Source organism: Heloderma suspectum, chromosome 2 (assembly GCF_057233095.1).
Source record: "Heloderma suspectum isolate Gila_16-S chromosome 2, 16-S_ref, whole genome shotgun sequence".
Classification (NCBI taxonomy): domain Eukaryota; kingdom Metazoa; phylum Chordata; class Lepidosauria; order Squamata; family Helodermatidae; genus Heloderma; species Heloderma suspectum.
Window position 1 is genome coordinate 168,982,179 of NC_139459.1, and position 17,118 is coordinate 168,999,296.

At 44.4% G+C, this 17,118-nt stretch overlaps 1 protein-coding gene across 1 annotated transcript in view; it reads right to left on the reverse strand.

Annotated features, from left to right (window-relative positions):
• The window catches only part of LOC146353174 (A.superbus venom factor 1-like), a 197,941-nt gene that overhangs the window by 109,182 nt on the left and 71,641 nt on the right, over positions 1-17,118 (reverse strand). Inside the window, exons 15-20 of the mRNA XM_084835880.1 lie at positions 16,482-16,611; positions 16,261-16,332; positions 14,214-14,414; positions 11,371-11,473; positions 5,307-5,392; positions 5,025-5,164 (exon numbers count right to left, since the gene is read on the reverse strand). Coding sequence (XP_084692006.1) covers positions 5,025-5,164; positions 5,307-5,392; positions 11,371-11,473; positions 14,214-14,414; positions 16,261-16,332; positions 16,482-16,611 — 732 coding nt within the window. The remainder of the gene's footprint in view (positions 1-5,024; positions 5,165-5,306; positions 5,393-11,370; positions 11,474-14,213; positions 14,415-16,260; positions 16,333-16,481; positions 16,612-17,118) is intronic.

The window sequence follows — 17,118 nt, forward strand, 5'->3', positions numbered from 1 at the left end:
GTACAGTTACTATCTATTCCAAAGTGAAAGATGGGGATAAAGTCAGGGTGTACTGGAGGAGGTGTTGGTCAGTATGTCAAATGTCAAACAAGGCATAGTGTAGAGCAGGCTAGGCAATCTAAAAGGGACTCCTCCACAGAAGTGCTGTGGGTGACAATAGCAGGCTCCATACCTCATTTAGTACTAGGAACATGTTATCGTCCCCCAGGCCAGAACACTCAGGGTGATCTTGGGATGGAAGACAAGACCAGGAAGGCCTCCAAGGAAGGAAGTATTGTAATAATGGATGACTTCAATTATCCCCAACATCAACTGGATAAATGCGTGTTCCAGTCATGACGAAGAGGTTAAATACCTTGATGCTCTAAACAACTGTGCCCTAGAACAGTTGGTCATGGAACCAACGAGAGAGGAGGTGACCCTGGATTTAACCCTAAGTGGTGTCACCCAGGACCTAGTACGACGAGATGTATCATGTAAATGGTGTCGAACCAACTAGAAACAGTGACCACGGTACTATCAGATTTAATACATACTTAAGTGGAAATTGCCAAGCAAGTCCAACACAGTCACATTTGACTTCTAAGGAGGACACACCTCTCTAAAATGAGGGAACTGGTAAAAAGGAAGTTGGAAGGGGGAATCAAGAGGGTTAAATCCCTTCAAACTGCTTGGAGGTTAGTCAAAACCACAGTAATAGAAGCTCAGCTATTGTATACTACAGGTTAGGAAAGGTAGCACCAAGTTCAAGAGGTTACCAGCATGGTTAATGAGGAGGGTCAAGGAACCTATTAGAGAAAAGAAGGCTTTTTTCAGAAAATGTAAGTCTTGCCCAAATGAGGAAAACAAAAGGGAGCACAAGCTTGCACAAAGGAGATGCAAGCAGTCAATAAGTGATGCAAAAAGCATTTTGAGGAGCATATCACTAACAACATCAAGGACAACAATAAAGAATTCTTTAAATATCTCAGAAGCAGGAACCCGGCAAGGGAGGCAGTTGGGCTGCTGGATGGCAATGGAGTAAAAGGAGTACTAAATGAGGATAAGGAGATTGTGGAGAAGCTGAATGAATTCTTTTCATCTGTCTTCACTGCAGAAGATATAGAGCAGATACCTATGCCTGAACTGATGTTTTCAGGAAGGGAGTCTGAGGAACGGAGGCAAACAGTAGTGACCAAATATGAAGTTCTCAACCTTATTGACAAGCTGAAACGTAATAAATCACCAGGCCCAGATGGTATCCATTCTAGAGTTCTTAAAGAACTCAAATGAGAAACTGCTGATCGTCTAACAAAAATATGCAACATGTCCCTAAGATCAGCCTCTGTACCACAGGACTGGAGAATGTCCAATGTAACACCAATTTTTAAAAAGGGATCCAGCGGGGGAATCTGGGAAATTACAGGCCAGTTAGTTTAATGTCTGTTCCGTTAAGTCTGTACAAGTCTCAGCCCAACCTACCTCACAGGGTTGTTGTTGTGAAGCTAAAACGGAGAGGAGGAGGATTATGAAAGCCACCTTGGGTTCCACAAAGAGGAAAAAAGGTGGGATATAAATGTAACAAATAAATAAATAGATACATTGCTTGAAAGCATTATTAAAGATAAAATCAGTAAGCATATAGAAGGACAAGCCCTGCTGGGGAAAAAAAATCAACATGGCTTCCACAAAGGTAAGTCCTCACTAACCTTTTAGAGTTCTTTGAGAGTGTCAGTAAACACGTGGACAGGGGTGATCTGGTAGACATTGTTTACTTGGACTTCCAAAAGGCTTTTGACAAAGTCCCTCACCCAAGATTCCTGAGCAAACTTAGCAATCATGGAATTAGAGGAGAGGCCCTCTTATGGATTAGTAACTGTTTAAAGAACAGAAAGCAGACAGTAGGAAGGGATGGAGGGATATAAATAGTAGAGGGATGTAAACAGTGGGGTCCCACAGGACTAGTGCTTGTCAACTTATTCACATGATTTGGAATTAGGAGTAAGCAGTGAAGTGGCCAAGTTTGTTGATGACACCAAATTATTTAGGGTGATGGAAAGAAAAATGGGTTGCAAGGAGCCCCAAAAGGATCTCTCCAAACTGGGAGAATGGGCATCCAAATGGCAAATGTGGTTCAATGTAAGCAAGTGTAAAGTGATGCACATTAGGGCAAGAAGCCCAACTTCAAATATAAGCTGATGGGATTGGAGCTAGTGGTGACTGACCAAGAAAGAGATCTTGGGGTTGTGGTGGAAAACTCAATGAAGATGTTGACCCAATGTGCAGCTGCTGTGAAAAAGGCAAACTCTGTGTTAGGCATAATTAGGAAAGGAACTGAAAATAAAAATGCCAACATCATACTCCACTGTTAGAAATCTATGGTGCAACCACACTTAGAATACTGTATACAGTTCTGGTCACTGCACCTAAAAAAGGACATTGTAGAGTTGGAAAAAGTACAGAAAAGAGCAACAGAGGGAGCAATCCTACTGGGATAGGCAGCCACCTCTGAACTCGGAGGCGACCACCTATCCAATGCAGGACAGGAGCAGCGTGGAGGGGAGCATCCTCTCCGCACTTCAGCCGCCCTTGCATTTACAGCTAGACAGCCGATTTCAGCTGTCTAGCTGCAGGAAGTTGGAGGGCAGGAAGCAGCATCCGGAAGACACATTGGATATGTCATACCGGATTTCTGACTTCCCCACCCTGCCGCGCCCCCAGGAATGCCCCATTTTCACCGCTCCGCACTCCTCTTCCTAGCACGGAGCGCAGGGCCATTCCACGCTGCCTACAAGGCAGCACGGGAGGGGGTGAAAGTCGGTTCTCAGGGAACTGACCTATCCTATGGCCATCTAGCCACAGACTAGCAGCCACAGGATTGCACCCTTAAATGATCAAGGGGCTGGAGCAAATCCCCTATGAGGAAAGGTTATAACTGCTGGGACTGTTTAGCTTAGAATAAAAGCGAATAAGGGGAGACATGATAGAGGTATACAAAATTATGCATGGTGTGGAAAAAGTAGATAGGGAGTCATTTTTCTCCCCTTCTCATAATACTAGAACCTGAGATCATCCCATGAAGCTGATTGGTGGGAGATTCAGGACAGATAAAAAGAAGTACTTCTCCACACAGTGCATATAAACTATGGAATTCATTTCCACAAGATGTAGTGATGGCCACTACTTTGGATTACTTTGAAAGGGGATTGGATAAATTCATGGAGGATAAGGGTATCAATGGCTTCTAGTTCTGATGACTATATGCTACCTCCAGTATAAGAGGCAGTATGCCTTTGTACACCAGTTGCAAGGGAACACGGGTGTGAGGTGCAAGTCATGTCCTACTTGTGGGTTTCTGTCCATTGTGTGAACAGAATCCTGGACAAGATGGATACTTGGTCTGATCCAGCATGGCTCTCCTTAATTTCTCCTCCAAGCTCATTCTGACTTGTGTCTGTATCAGATTGTGAGCATTGTTTGTTTCTTTTTGCATAAAAAACTCCTGCATATTTCCCCAAATCAATTGTGCTCATTTCTGAAACATTAATTTTTCTCCTATAGATTAAGTGTGTTCGTGCACATTTTTCAAAAACACATTTTTTGTGCACATTTTTCTGTTCCATACAACACCAACTCAAAAATGTATGGCCTTTGACCGCAGATTGTGTTTGGGTTCATGTTTGGGTCCAGGAAGTACAAACTGGGTAATTTCGGTCAAAACAAACTGAACCAGTGGGGCAGAAAAGAATTGGCAGGGGCCAAGCACCCCATTGGATACTGCCCATTGTGCGTATTTTTATTTGTTTGTTTGTTTGTTACATTTTTATACTGCCCAATAGCCAAGGCTATTAATCAAGATTTACAGTTAAATAGTGGATTATCTGAGGGTTTTTTTTTAGCAGGATAAAGATCAAATACAGCTGGATGTGCCCTAGTGGTTGACGGCATCATGTAAATGACCAGCAAACTTCCATGAGTGACCAATCACGAGCTCACAATAAATGCCTTGTGTAAAGACAGCCCTGGTCAGATTTTGAAAAGGGAGAGAAAAGGCTAATAAGATCAGCATATATTATGAAAATTGGGATGTATTCTTAATATTGTGGAATTATAATCAAAATGTACCTATGGAGCTACTGAGTTTCTACGGCTGTGTTAAATATTATAAAATAAATAAGGCATCTTCTAAGTATGAATATTGCACTTGTGCGGGCGTGCGGGCGTGCGCACACACACACACACACGTATATACTGAAGACATAAGGATATTATATCATGTACTGATTTATGTAAATATTAGTAATGGGAAAATATGCAATTGTACAACAAGTTTTTTAACACTTTTAGAATAATATTGTTTAAAAACCACCTCCACCATCAGTGCAGCTAAAAGATCTCAGCTAGCCATACTGAATGCTTATTGGGAGGAGAATAGTTTACTAACCTTCCAAAGACAATTACAGAATAGGCCTGCTTTATCATTCTGGGGATGGAGTTCCCTAATAAGGCGGCTACTACTGAAACAGCGCTATTCCTTGTACCAGCTAGCCTGAAGTCAGACAACGCTGGCTCTCAGAACAAGGCCCCAAGGTCCTGGGGAGGCTCATATATTCATACTGCAGATGGCAGGATTGAGGCTGAGAGAATAGTGACTTGCCTAACACCCTCTTTCTAAATTCTAAGGACTTACCAGCTCCATTAAACTAAACTAGCTCTGAAGACTATGAGGTACAGAAGTTTCATTGTTATCCCCCAAAGAAAGAACAAATGTACAGGGATACTAAGCCTTCTGCCCCAAGGTACAACTGTGAGCCCCATACCACCCCACGGCCAAGGCTCTATTTTGCTGTCCTGCATGATCCAAGAGGTGAATATCTGAATTCCTTGCAGTAGCCCAGACAATGCTGTGGCACAGTTTTTGGAATACATACAGCTATGCAGTATCCAAGGGCTGTACCCCAGCATCCAATACAGACCCTAGAATGACAAATGGTACACACATCCGCACTTTGTAATGCGCACCCTGCCAAAATCCCAAAGCTTACCCTGATGTCCCGCTCTGCATAATTGTAGAGAATAGCCCGAATCTCCACCTGCTCGTTCCTCGCTACCGAGTAAGGCAACCGTAGATCGATGAAGAACTCCTTCATTACTCTTATCTCATAAGGTTCAGCCACACAGATTCCTGCAAGGAGGGTCAACGGGAAAGGAAGCAGGTTGAGAATCCAGAGCAGCTGTGCATCCACGCTCCTTTTAGGATGTTTTCCAAGGCAGGCAGTGGCCCAACTCCATCTCCCCTCTCCTGCCTGCTGTCCTGAATCCTTTACCTTTTGTGTCTGACATGCTCACAGCTAGCACCTCCCAGGTCGTGATGGAATCCTTCAGGTAAAAAGACAACGTCTTGGATGAGATTCTAGAGAAGGAGAAAGGTGCCACGTCATACCTGGTTGCAGCTGTTATGGGGTGCAGTCTCAGATGAGATCTAGAGGTCGGTGACAGTATGTGTGTGGCTGCTTTCAAAACTGGGAACCAGATACATAATTGCCCTCTTCCTTTTTTCAAAATCTATTTTTATTTTATTTTTACAAATAAAATAAACACCACCCACACACTAGGGATGGACGAAAGTCCCTAGTTGAGGTATGTTTGCAAAGCATATAAGATTCCAGAGGGTGGTAGTGGTATTGCTTGGCCGCATGGGGCCTCTGGTGTGGGGTGCTGCAGGGGTTGATTTTATCCCCCATGTTTTACATCTTCATGAAACTGCTGTGTGGGGTTATCCAGAGTTTTGGGGTGCATTGTCATCAGTATGCTGATGACACACAGCTCTACTCCTTTTCATCTCAGGGAGGTGAAGATGCTTTGGCATCTACCTGTTGCGCCTATGGATCTTAGGTTGCATCTTCAGCAAAAACTTTTGTTTTGTGTCTGCTGGACACCACAATGTTTATTTAATAATGGGATTGTCTAATTCAACTACATGTTGGTGGTGCAATGCAGCTAATGCTTCTTTTAAACGTATGTTTTGGCAATGTCCAGTAGTTTCTTCTTTTGGGGAGGAAGTTATTACTCTAATAGATTTTGTGCTGGAACTGTCATTAATATTCACTGATACACATGCTCTTTTACATTATTTACCTGCTTCATGGAAATTAACAAATGGTCAGCATAAATGAATTCTCTGTGCCCTTTTGACAGCTAAAAGACTGATATTACAATACTGGAAGGATAAACACTCACCTCCTATAATGCAATAGATTGAGGAACTTAGAATGCTTTCAATATATGAACAGGTACCATATTGCTGCTACCTTCAAATGGCTACTTTTCGGGATATTTGGTCCGCTTTTGTTGAAGCCTATGTATAATTGCTAGAAAGTTGTATGCATTTCGTAAGTATTCATTGCTACGGATATATACAAATCCATGTATGTATATTTAAAAAATGGAAAAAATATATTTTTTAAAAAAGTTCTGTGAGTGCCCGCACATACACCATGGTGACTGTGACTGCCACATTGGGGACTCCTGATCTACGCTCTGGGAATCTCTAGATTACATTACTGCAATGCACTGCATGTTGGGCTGCCTGGTTCAGAAACTGCAGCTAGTGCAAAATTTGGCAGCCAGGTTGATAACTGAGATTAGGTGATGTGAACATATAAATCCAGTCCTAGCTCACCTGCACTAGTTGCCAACTTGTTTCCAGGCCAAATTCAAAGTGCAGGTTTTAACTTATAAAGCCCTACTTGACTCAGGACTCCGTCTCTGTATGCCCCCTCCAAGAGAAGCTTGGGTATGGTAACTTGGGAATGGACCTTTTCTGTGACAGCCCTGTGTTTATGCAATGTTCTCCCCCAAGGAAGCTTTTCTGGTTCTGACACTGTCATCTTTTTGGCGACAGGCAAAGACACACTTATTTCACTATTATTTAATGCATTTTATTAAATTATTAATGCATTTTATTATTTATTTAATACATTTATACACTGCTTACTATATTTAAAGATATCTCTAAGCCATTTCCCCATGGTACATGGTGTTGTTTCCCCAGACATCTGGACATTAGTTATGGCTCAACTGTCGTGGGCTGCTTTTGTGGTGGTCATTCTGGGGTGGGGTGGGAGGGGGAGAGATTTTTGTGAATTGTAGATGAGCACTTTTCATACTGTATTATTTTTAGATTATGTTCTTTATGGTGTTGTGCTGATTATGGTTTATATTGACATTGGTTTTTTTCTGTCATTAATTATAGATTTCCATTTTTTGTGTGTAGGTTGCTCCAGGACTGCTTTTTGCAGTGGGAAGTGACACAAAGTTAATAATTATAATTAAGATTATCCTATGGGAACTGCAGGAATTGTTGGGGCAGCTCTACTTCACATACAGGGTTGTTTTTCTGGAGGCTGCCTTTCTGAGATGCCTGTGTGATGGGGTTCAGCTCCACACACACACACACACATCAGGGTGTTACAAATAGCTGGGTTACACATGAGATGCAAATGGACATGTCAGTATGGCAGCAGTTCCTGGAGCAATTTAACCAAGTATCCTTTTGGAGGGAAGACCAGAAGACTGAGGCCAAGCTGCGGATGTACTCAGATGCAGCTGGTGCCTATGATTTTGAATACTACTTATGGGATAGGTAGTGCAATAAATTCTGGTCCTGGAGGTTTTTCCCATAGTAGTGGTGGTCTGGCTTTTGGCAGACCAACAGGCCAACTCTGTCAGGCACTTCTGTTGCGAGAACCTGACCACAGTACATTTTCAGCAACACCCTTACCTCAAAGACATCCATGGTCATTGAACTGGTCAGTGTATTAACCTACAGTGTCTCCATTCCAGTATCCTTTTTGTGTGTGTGCATGCAATGTACCTCCACTTGAAAATGGCATTGCTGACACATTGTCACATAAGCAAATTGTGAAGAAACTGAGGTAAAAATTTTAATTATGTTTTATTTCGACCACTAAGGGTCTGAATGGGTTAACAGTAAAAGAAAAATGTATGCTTTTACTCTACGTTTGTGCCTGAGGAGTGTTGCATTGTAAATAGGGTGTGTTGGCAAATTGGCAGTTACTGTTGTTACCACTAGGAGGTGAAAATGAAGCCAGGTTCTGTCTATTTAAATGGGAAGGCAGGATTGAAATTGTACGAACTAGGGATGTCAGAGAATTTCGCCACGAATCTCAGGGAGGCCGAATGCCAGCTCATTCGGCCCCCCGAAATCGGTGGCGAAACGGTCTGCCCCCCCCCCACCCCCAGGACGGGACTTACCTTGGGTGAATCTTCCTGGCAGCAGCAGCTCTGGCGGCGGTTCAGCGGCGGACGGTCTTCCAACCAGCTGCCGCCATTTCCGGTAAACAAAAAACGTGATAGGCTACGTAAAGATTTACGTAGCCTATCATGGCTAGATTTTTAAAAAATACCGTGATAGGCTACGTAAATGTTTACATAGCCTATCACGGCTGACTGCGCGAATGCAAACGGCGGTGGCTACGGCCGCCGCCATTTGCGCACCCGGCCGGCCAGGATTCGGGGGGGGGAGGGATGGCGTGCCTCCTCCCCCGGCCAGAATTTCGGGGGGGGAGGGACGGAGCACCTCCCCCCTGCCAGAATTTCAGGGGGGGAGGGACAGAGCACCTCCCCCCACCTCGAATCAAATTTCGTTAAAGGTAAGTCACTTTCGTACATCCCTAGTATGAACTGGTTAGAACGTTCTAAAGATGCCCATTGGTCCAAAGCTTAGATGGGGTGACAAAATGTTGGCCACCTCAAAGCTGATTGACTGGAAGGTTCTAACTGGAGCGAATATAAGAAGCTGTGGAGACTCGAGTCTGTCAGGGAGGAATCTGTCCGAGGAGTCTGACAGGAGAGTTTGCCTGAGGAAGCGTTGTCAGGAGGTGTCTTTGTGAGAGGCTGGGGAGCCTGAAGAAGACATCAGCCAGGAAGAACAGCTACAAGACCGGGAGGCCAAGCTGAGAGCATGTGAGGCAGAAGCTAGAGAAGGTGTGCAGAGGAGACCTTTGGAGGAAAGAACTGATGCCTGAGTGACAGCTGGTGGTCGTTGTCTGAAGACTGACAAGCTGCTGGACCAAACTGGAGCCTTGGGAGAAGCCTGGTGAACAGCCTTGAGAGTTCCAGGTGGAAGTCAAACCTGACCAGAGAGAAGACTGCCTTTCAAGCCCTCATTGTTAGGCCTGTGAGCTAACTGAGGTGGAGCTTGATAGGGGAATTGGCTTGAGTTTGGAACTGTGGCTTCTAACACCTGATCGGTGGAAAACCTAACTGTATATAGAAGCCCTGTTTAAAGGTAGTAACAACCTTCTTAAGTTAAAAAAAAAAAAGCCATCCTTTTTTGTTTTCTTTTTAATTAAGTACTATATATCTCTGGGCTCCTTCACACAGGGCTTTTATCCTGCTGTTGAGATTGGTTACTCATAGACGTTTGCAGGTCCTGTACATGACGCTGTCCTCCTCCAGGGCACCTCCCACTCTTTGTGAGCTCTATTGCATTGTTTTTCATGATAAAGCAAGTCTGGGATTTTCCCTCCTCCCACTATGGAGTCGCAGTAAATCCCTGTATACTGTTTAAAGTTGCTTCATGGCAAATAATATAACTGCACCACCTAGTGGCTTTGTAATGAAACACATAGAACTTCTTGAGAAGCTTAGTTTTTTCGAGAAGCCAGGTGGAAAGGAGCCAATTTAATCCCACAAAGATTCCAGAAGCAGAAGCCCTGGTAAATTGCAGGATTTTTAGCTTTGTATGATGAAGGCCTTTGTTTACTTTTCTGGCATCTCTGAACTGTTTTGTCTCACGCCTAATGACCAGCTACTTTGGCGGAAAAGGTATATATTAAATAAAAGGAGTGTAGTTTAATGGTGGCAATGGAAGTGAAGGGAGTGATTACCCAGTGGTGAGGGGTGATTCTCCATGTTTGGTAATAAGGGGTGGGTTTGCTCTAGGGTAGAGATCCCTACCCCAAGACCAGGTTCTCCATGTGGATGGAAAGATCCTGGCAGTTGGCTTGGCACCATTCGCAAGAATCTGGGCAAACATCATGCTTATGGCATTTTGGAAGGTTGGAGGATTGAAGCAGAGCAAGCAGTTCCAGGGTTTGTTATGCCAGGTAGGGAGTTCACCAACTTTTGAGAGTGGAGGGCCTGCCACTCTTCTCGCCAGTTCCAGTAAAACTTACACTATGGTGTAATAGACCATTGTCCCACACTCTTAAAAGTAAGCTGGAGGCCCTGGACTTTTTGGCCAAAACAAATGGCAGAGCTGACACAACAGGGGATTTGGGGATCCAGGAAATCCTGGAGGGTTGATCCAGGGGGCAGGGACAACAGCAAAATTCCAGACAGCTGATTTCACCAGATGTATTAGGTGGGCTAGAAGCCCACTGGGGGATGGTTTGTACTTCATCTTTTGAAGTTCTGTTATTGCATACAGCTGTCCTGACTGCCTTATTTGGGGTTTAAGAGTGGGGGAACTCATGGTGAGCAGAAGAGGGAATGTGTTTGGTAGGGCATTAGGGATTCAGAATGTACACCTTGTGGAGGGTGGTGTCCTCTTTAAGCTCTGGAGGACAAAGACTGACTAGTGGGGCTGTGGCACCAATTTTCCTTTCAGCAGTCCAGTCAGCAGAGTTGGGTCCAGTCTGAGCCCTTAAGAACTACCTCAAGGTTAGGGGGAACAATGAGGGCCCCTTATTTTTTCACACTAATGGCACTCCCCTCACTAGGTACCAGTTTTGGGCAAACACAAGGAGGGCCTTAGGTTGCATGGGACTGAGTGCAGGTGCACTCAGTTATGGTCAGTGCCCATAGCTTTGGAGTCTACTTTCATGCTGCATCTCAGCCCTTTAAGGTGATGGGGGATTCCTGAGAATTGCTACTTAGGGTGGTGGGATCCGGGAGGCAGGGCACAGGTTCCCTTTGAAACAGACCTGCTTCACCCACCTGGAGCTTTATGGCCCTGGGCAGTGTGTGTGTGTGTGTGTGTGTGTGTGCAGGGGGGGGGGGCTGATGCAGAAGACCTCCCTCAGCATCTGAAAAGCTGGGAGCAGTGAATGATTGCTCCCTACCTAGAGGCCAGGTTAGCTTGCCCTGACTGCAAACAAAGGGAGTAACCAGGTGGCTCTACAGTTAGTTGATAGACCCACAGATGTGTGCTGCTGCAAATTCTGTTGTCAGTAAATAAAATTGTGGCCTTAGGTACCCATGTGGACCTAGTTTCCCATATACCTGTGCCCTGTCTATTTCTTCGGGAGTGCACGTGCAGTTCCAGTTCCAGTGTTCTCTGGGGAAAGGGAATAACTGTCAGATCATCTGTTTATAGCTGAAGCATAAGTGCACTAAGACAATGTAGTCGTAAAAGCCTTATACCCTTGTTTGTTAGAAAACAGCCATTGTGTTTGCCGTAACCAACTCTCTGGAAACTCAGTCCTGGTGGATATAAATTCTTCAAAGAATTCATCCTCAAAGCCACCTGAGAAATCAAGAGACACATCCTTAAGAGACCTTGTTACTGTTATGTCCCTTCAAGAGGAGGAGAAAACTGACCCAAAGCTTGACCTCTGGAAACCTCCCCTTTGAGGAGAGAATGCACTTGCAGCCTAGAATCAAAAGCCATCAGGCCACCATCTCACCGTGCTTGGCTGGCTCCTGCCTGTGACTTGGTTGTGCATGTGCTGTCCAGTGTGGAAGGACTCTGAAGGAAGGGCCAAGGGTCATGCCACATTTTCTCAATCAAGACGGAGATACTGCAGGATGACCAGGCACTGCCATAGCTCCTTGCCACCATGGAGATGCCAGCACTGTGATTTCACCTCTCTCCAGTGCACATTCTTTGAACGTTTGCATTAATTAGACAATGCTTGCTCCTGGAGCACCTGCTCAACTGAGGACTTTTAGACAGCAAAATGCTAGGATTCTGTGTATCTTATGGCACAATCCTATGCATATTTGGAGAGAAAACCCCCTACATATCTCAGTATACCCTAGCCAGCATCTTTGAAATGTCTGTATTCTTCTCCCATTGATTAAAGTGTATTTGTGTGCATTTTTCAAGTGAATGCATTTTTTCATGCACATTTTTTCAAGTGTGCGCATGTTGTCAAGCGTATTTTTGGGGGGTGCATGAAGCACACTGCAAGCTTGGAAATATACCAACTTCAACTGCATATTGTGTCAGAGTTCATGTTTGGTCCAAAAAGTATGAATTGGGTAAATCCTGATCAAAACGAAACGGAAATGAATTTCTCATACATCTCTAGACAAGTGGCTGTGGGGCAGGAATTAGGACTGTTAACAAAAGCCACCAACTGCAGTGCTGCTAAGGTGACCTATGTGTGCATTTGGCCTTAGAGACTAAAGGTGCAATCCTATCCATGTTTAGACAGAAAAAAGTCCTACAACTCCCTGCATTCTCCTGCCAGCCATGGATTGTGCCTTTCATCTGGAAGTCCAAATGCACACGTAGGTAGCCTTAGTAGCATTGCACGTGGTGGCTTTAGTTAACAGTCCTAATTCCTGCCCCACAGCCACTTATTTAGGGATGTATGAGAAATGTATTTCTGTTTGGTTTTGATCAGGATTTACCCAGACTGCATCTTCTGGACTGAACATGGACTCAGATACAATCTGCGGACGGTCCACATCTGTACATTTCTGAGCTTCCACTGCGATTCACAGACCAAAAATGTGTACACAATACACATACGCTTTAATCAATGGGAGAAGAATGCGTATATTGCAAAGACTGGCACAATTGATGCCTACGTTTAGAAGATTAGGCATGAAAATATGCACAGATTCTCATGCAAAAAGGAAAAAAACAAAGCTTGCAATCCGATACAGACTCAAGTCGAAACAAGCTTCAAGATGGAAGTCGGAAAACTTCAGTGAGCTCAAGGTTTGTTGATTCACACATCCCTACACTTATCCCTTCCTTGCTTAAATAACTAATCAAAGTTCCATATGTAATATTTACAAGATGAAATTCACCAAAGGCAAAATAATTGGTTTTAGCCAGTTAGACATAGGGGGCAGAATCGAACGGGGCCCTTCCAGGGCTCTGCCAAACTGCCCCCTTCCAGAAACAAGTGTTTCTGTTCATTTTGGGGATTGCCCCTGGAAGTGCTACATTGTGTTCCACTTGTGGACTGGAACCAGCGGGGCTGGCCATGCGCAGAAAGGCCCCATTGGATTCTGCCCATTCAGCCCAGAAAAAGAAATGATCACTCTAGCTTGTCCGCCACTCCTAGATAAAACCATAAATCAAGAACATTTTAAATTCTAACTCTTTGACTCCCCCTGTGCCTTTCCCTCCCAGAACACCTATATGATGCCACTTCTCTCCTCGTCTTTCAGATCCCTCCTGAAAACCCAATTTTCCAGTGAAGGCTTTGGCTTGAAACTTTAGTCTCTCCCTCTGCCTTGGAAAGAAAGTCTACGGACATGCAATGCAACTGCATTTTCATCCTCCGGTCTCCCTTTTACTCCTGTCTCATTGACTCCCTCTCTGTCAAAACCAAGAATGTCATCTCTTTGGGGCACTGACTCGTCCTTTTGGTTATATAAAGTGCCACATACAGTGTTAGCGCTATATAAATTATAGGGAAAATGTAATTCAAAGGACTGTATTCCTACTATTCTGAGACAACAAGTCACTTAGGACCAGGAGAACCAGGCATGCTTGAACTTGGTAACATTTTCTGAACTTTACTTTAAAGCTTGGTTCGGCTTGCTCCTGTTTCGCGACCCGTTTTTTCAGTTCATTCCAACGGGGAAAAGTGCTCATTTTTCAAAAGTGCGTACTTTTCCTCTATTGACTAAAGTGTGAAAATGTACATTTTTAAAAAATCCACACTTTTAAAAGTTCACATTTCTTAATGTGTGCATTTTTAAAAGTGCTCACTCCCCCCCATTACAGCATAAACATGCAAATATATTTAAAAGTGTGCATTTTAAAATATTTTTGAAGTTCATATTTTAAAGTTCTGCATTTTTTAACGTGTGCATTTTAAAAAATGCACATTTTGCAAACACAAGTTTGGGAATTTGCAAACATTTTTGGAAAAAATGTGCAAATGGGGCATTTTCAAGTGATTTGCGAACTGAAACAAAATTCTCATACATCCCCACTAGTAGTCACTAGTATTTCCTTCTTCCCAATCTTGTTCATTTGAGCAGTCTCAAAACAACAACGGCAACAACCCTCTACTTGCTTCTTGCCAGCATTAGCTGCTTGTCCCGTTGCTTCTCATCCCGGATGGCTTTGATGAAGCGACAGCACTCAAGGAAGGCGTCCTTGCAAGCAGTCTCCTCCAGGATGTATTCTGTGTACTTTTCACAGCTGTGCCCCATCGGAGCTTCAAGCATGCCGTCTTCACAGCACTTCTGAAGTGTCTTTTCCTGGTACTGAGTTACTGAAACATCCAAAATTCATGAAGCCTCTGACAATGGCTGTTCCTCATACCACTTTCACCCTACCATCCCAACACGAGAGACAGCATGAGCTATTTGGTAAGTCCTGTGAATGAACTAGGGATGTCAGAGAATTCCGCCATGGATCTCGGTGAGGCCGAATGCCAGTGCATTTGGCCCCCCAAAATCCGTGGCGGACTGAAGCCCCCGCCCCCCCCAACCCACGAAAGGCGTGTGAAACGGAGCACTTACCTGCTGCCATCTGTGCTGACATACGAATGGCGGCCGCCCTGCGGCTGCCATTCACTTCCTGATCATAGCCATGATAGGCTACGTAAATACTTACTTAGCCTATCACGGCTAACGCAGGGACACCTTTTGCATCCCTGCGGAGGCCGTGATAGGCTATGCAAGTATTTACGTAGTCTATCACGGCAAGCCAAAAAAAAACAAAAAACAGCATACGCAAATGGCGGCGGCTGCAGCAGCCGCCATTTGCATTCCCTATTTTTAGCCGTTTTAGCCTACGTAAATATTTACGTAGGCTATTATGGCAAAAAAAAAAAGGAACGCAAATAGCGCCCACTACGCTATTTGCATTCCCCTTTTTTTCGCCGTAATAGCCTACGTAAATATTTACGTAGGCTAAAACGGCTAAAAATAGGGAACGCAAATGGCGGCCGCCGCAGCCGCTGCCATTTGCATACACTGTTGTTGTTTTTTGGCTTGCCGTGATAGGCTACATAAATACTTACATAGCTTATCACGGCAGCTTCGCAGGACGCAAATGGCAGCCACTACGGCGGCCGCCATTTGCGTCCGCAGCAGCCTGTTTGCGGCCGGAACTCTGGCTGCGGACGGCCCTGGCCGGCGGCTCCACAGAGCTGCCGCGGAGCGGAGCCAGCCAGAGAGGATTTCGGGGGGAGGGACGGATCGCCTCCCCACCACCGCGGATCCCTGGAATGGAGCCAGGTAAGGGATTCGTACATCCCTAGAAAGAATTAGTCTAGTACCCTGACTTTCATTCATCCAAGTACCCTGTCCTTCTTGCTTTGACTTTTACTAGTTTTACAGTTTATTTTAAGAGATTGTTATTGTTTTATTGTATTTTGTGTGAGTTTTTTTAATTGCTAGACAATTTAGGAGCTTTGGCTAAGTGATCTAAGAAAAAAACACAAATACTGATTTAGACCATTGGCCCATGTAGCCCAGTAGAAGCTCCCCAGGGTGTCAGGCAGAGATCTTCCAGGTTTTAAAACCCACTAGTGACACTTTTTATTACCACTGCTCCTGCTTAATCTGTCATTTTACTTTGTGGTTTTTGAAATTGTATTTTTCTTGTTATGCTTTAATTCAGTGCAGACTGCCTTGGAATTGAGAAATGATGAAGGATGCTATATAAACATTGTAACTGAATAAATACATTCTCCAGCATCTGCTAACTGAGATCTTTAAAACAGAGGTGTCAGGGAATGAATTTGAGGCTTTATGCATGCAAAGCATGTGCTGTACCAACAAACTATAGGCCCTTCCCTGGGATTTCTACAGGAGATGCTTGCCCTTTCTTACTATGCATGATGGATTTCTAAAAGAGATTTCTAAAAACCTTAGCTGACACTGTCTTTTTCCTGGAGAGAGCAGCAACTGGTAGCCACTGCACAGGAAGAGGGAAATTCCTCAACAAAGGAAGCCACACAAAAGATCAGTTTCCAATATTTACACTCAACAGCAAAGCAAAGCAAGCAGAGTTTTCTTCCAATCCTTTGTGCATTTCAGGATATTACTGACCAAGGCCAGCTCAAAAGATGTTGACCTCTTGGGGTATTGATGTGAGGTATTGTCACATACCTTTGCTTGCCTTCGACTCAGTGAGCTGTATGGAGCGGCGCCTGCGTCTTGCAGACTGAGGGCACTTTGGTTCTGGGGGAAAAAGGCAGGAATGGGGGAAAAAACTCCTTGACATCAAACAGGACAACTCTACCGAATTCCACTTCTTATGCATCCCAACACTTTGCATGTCTACTCAGACGTAGGTCCCTCTAGAGCACAAACATAGACACAAATAATACCTGATCTTACATGTGTGGAAATATTTTTGTTGGTCACAAGGGCCAGTCCAGCATCTGCAAACACAGCCAGGTTGTTCCTCCCACTACCAGCCGTACATCCAATGTCGCTCTTCTCTAAGGTGTCCCAAATCTGGCATGGAATGGGCAAGCAACAGTGATAGAAAAAACAGTGCAAATACCCATATCTTTTCCCATCTGGCAGAGAAACAACATGCAGGGTTACATTTTAGTGGAAAGCCCACTACAGAGCAAAGGGTTAAAAAGCCCTACCACCTGCATGAGTCTTCTACCACCTATTATAGCCTCCACAGCTGCATTTTGTTTTTAAAAATAGAGAAAAACTCAGTGTAACTGAGCATACTTCTATCTTGGCCCTCAGCATGTTCAACACTGAAAACACTTGATCATTAATTGCCACTGTGGGGGGGAGCTGTGGAGGGAAGAGTTAACCCCTCCTCCCCATACACTATGACCCCTCCTGCAGAGCAATTAGGCTTAGGAAAAAAGATACCATTGGTGCTAATGGAAGCTTTTCTTCCCTAGGAGAGCAATCTTATGGTCCCAGGAGAGTGTACCAGGGACCATAGGATTCTTCTGAGGCCATAGACACTGCTACAACCATGGAACGGGGAATCCA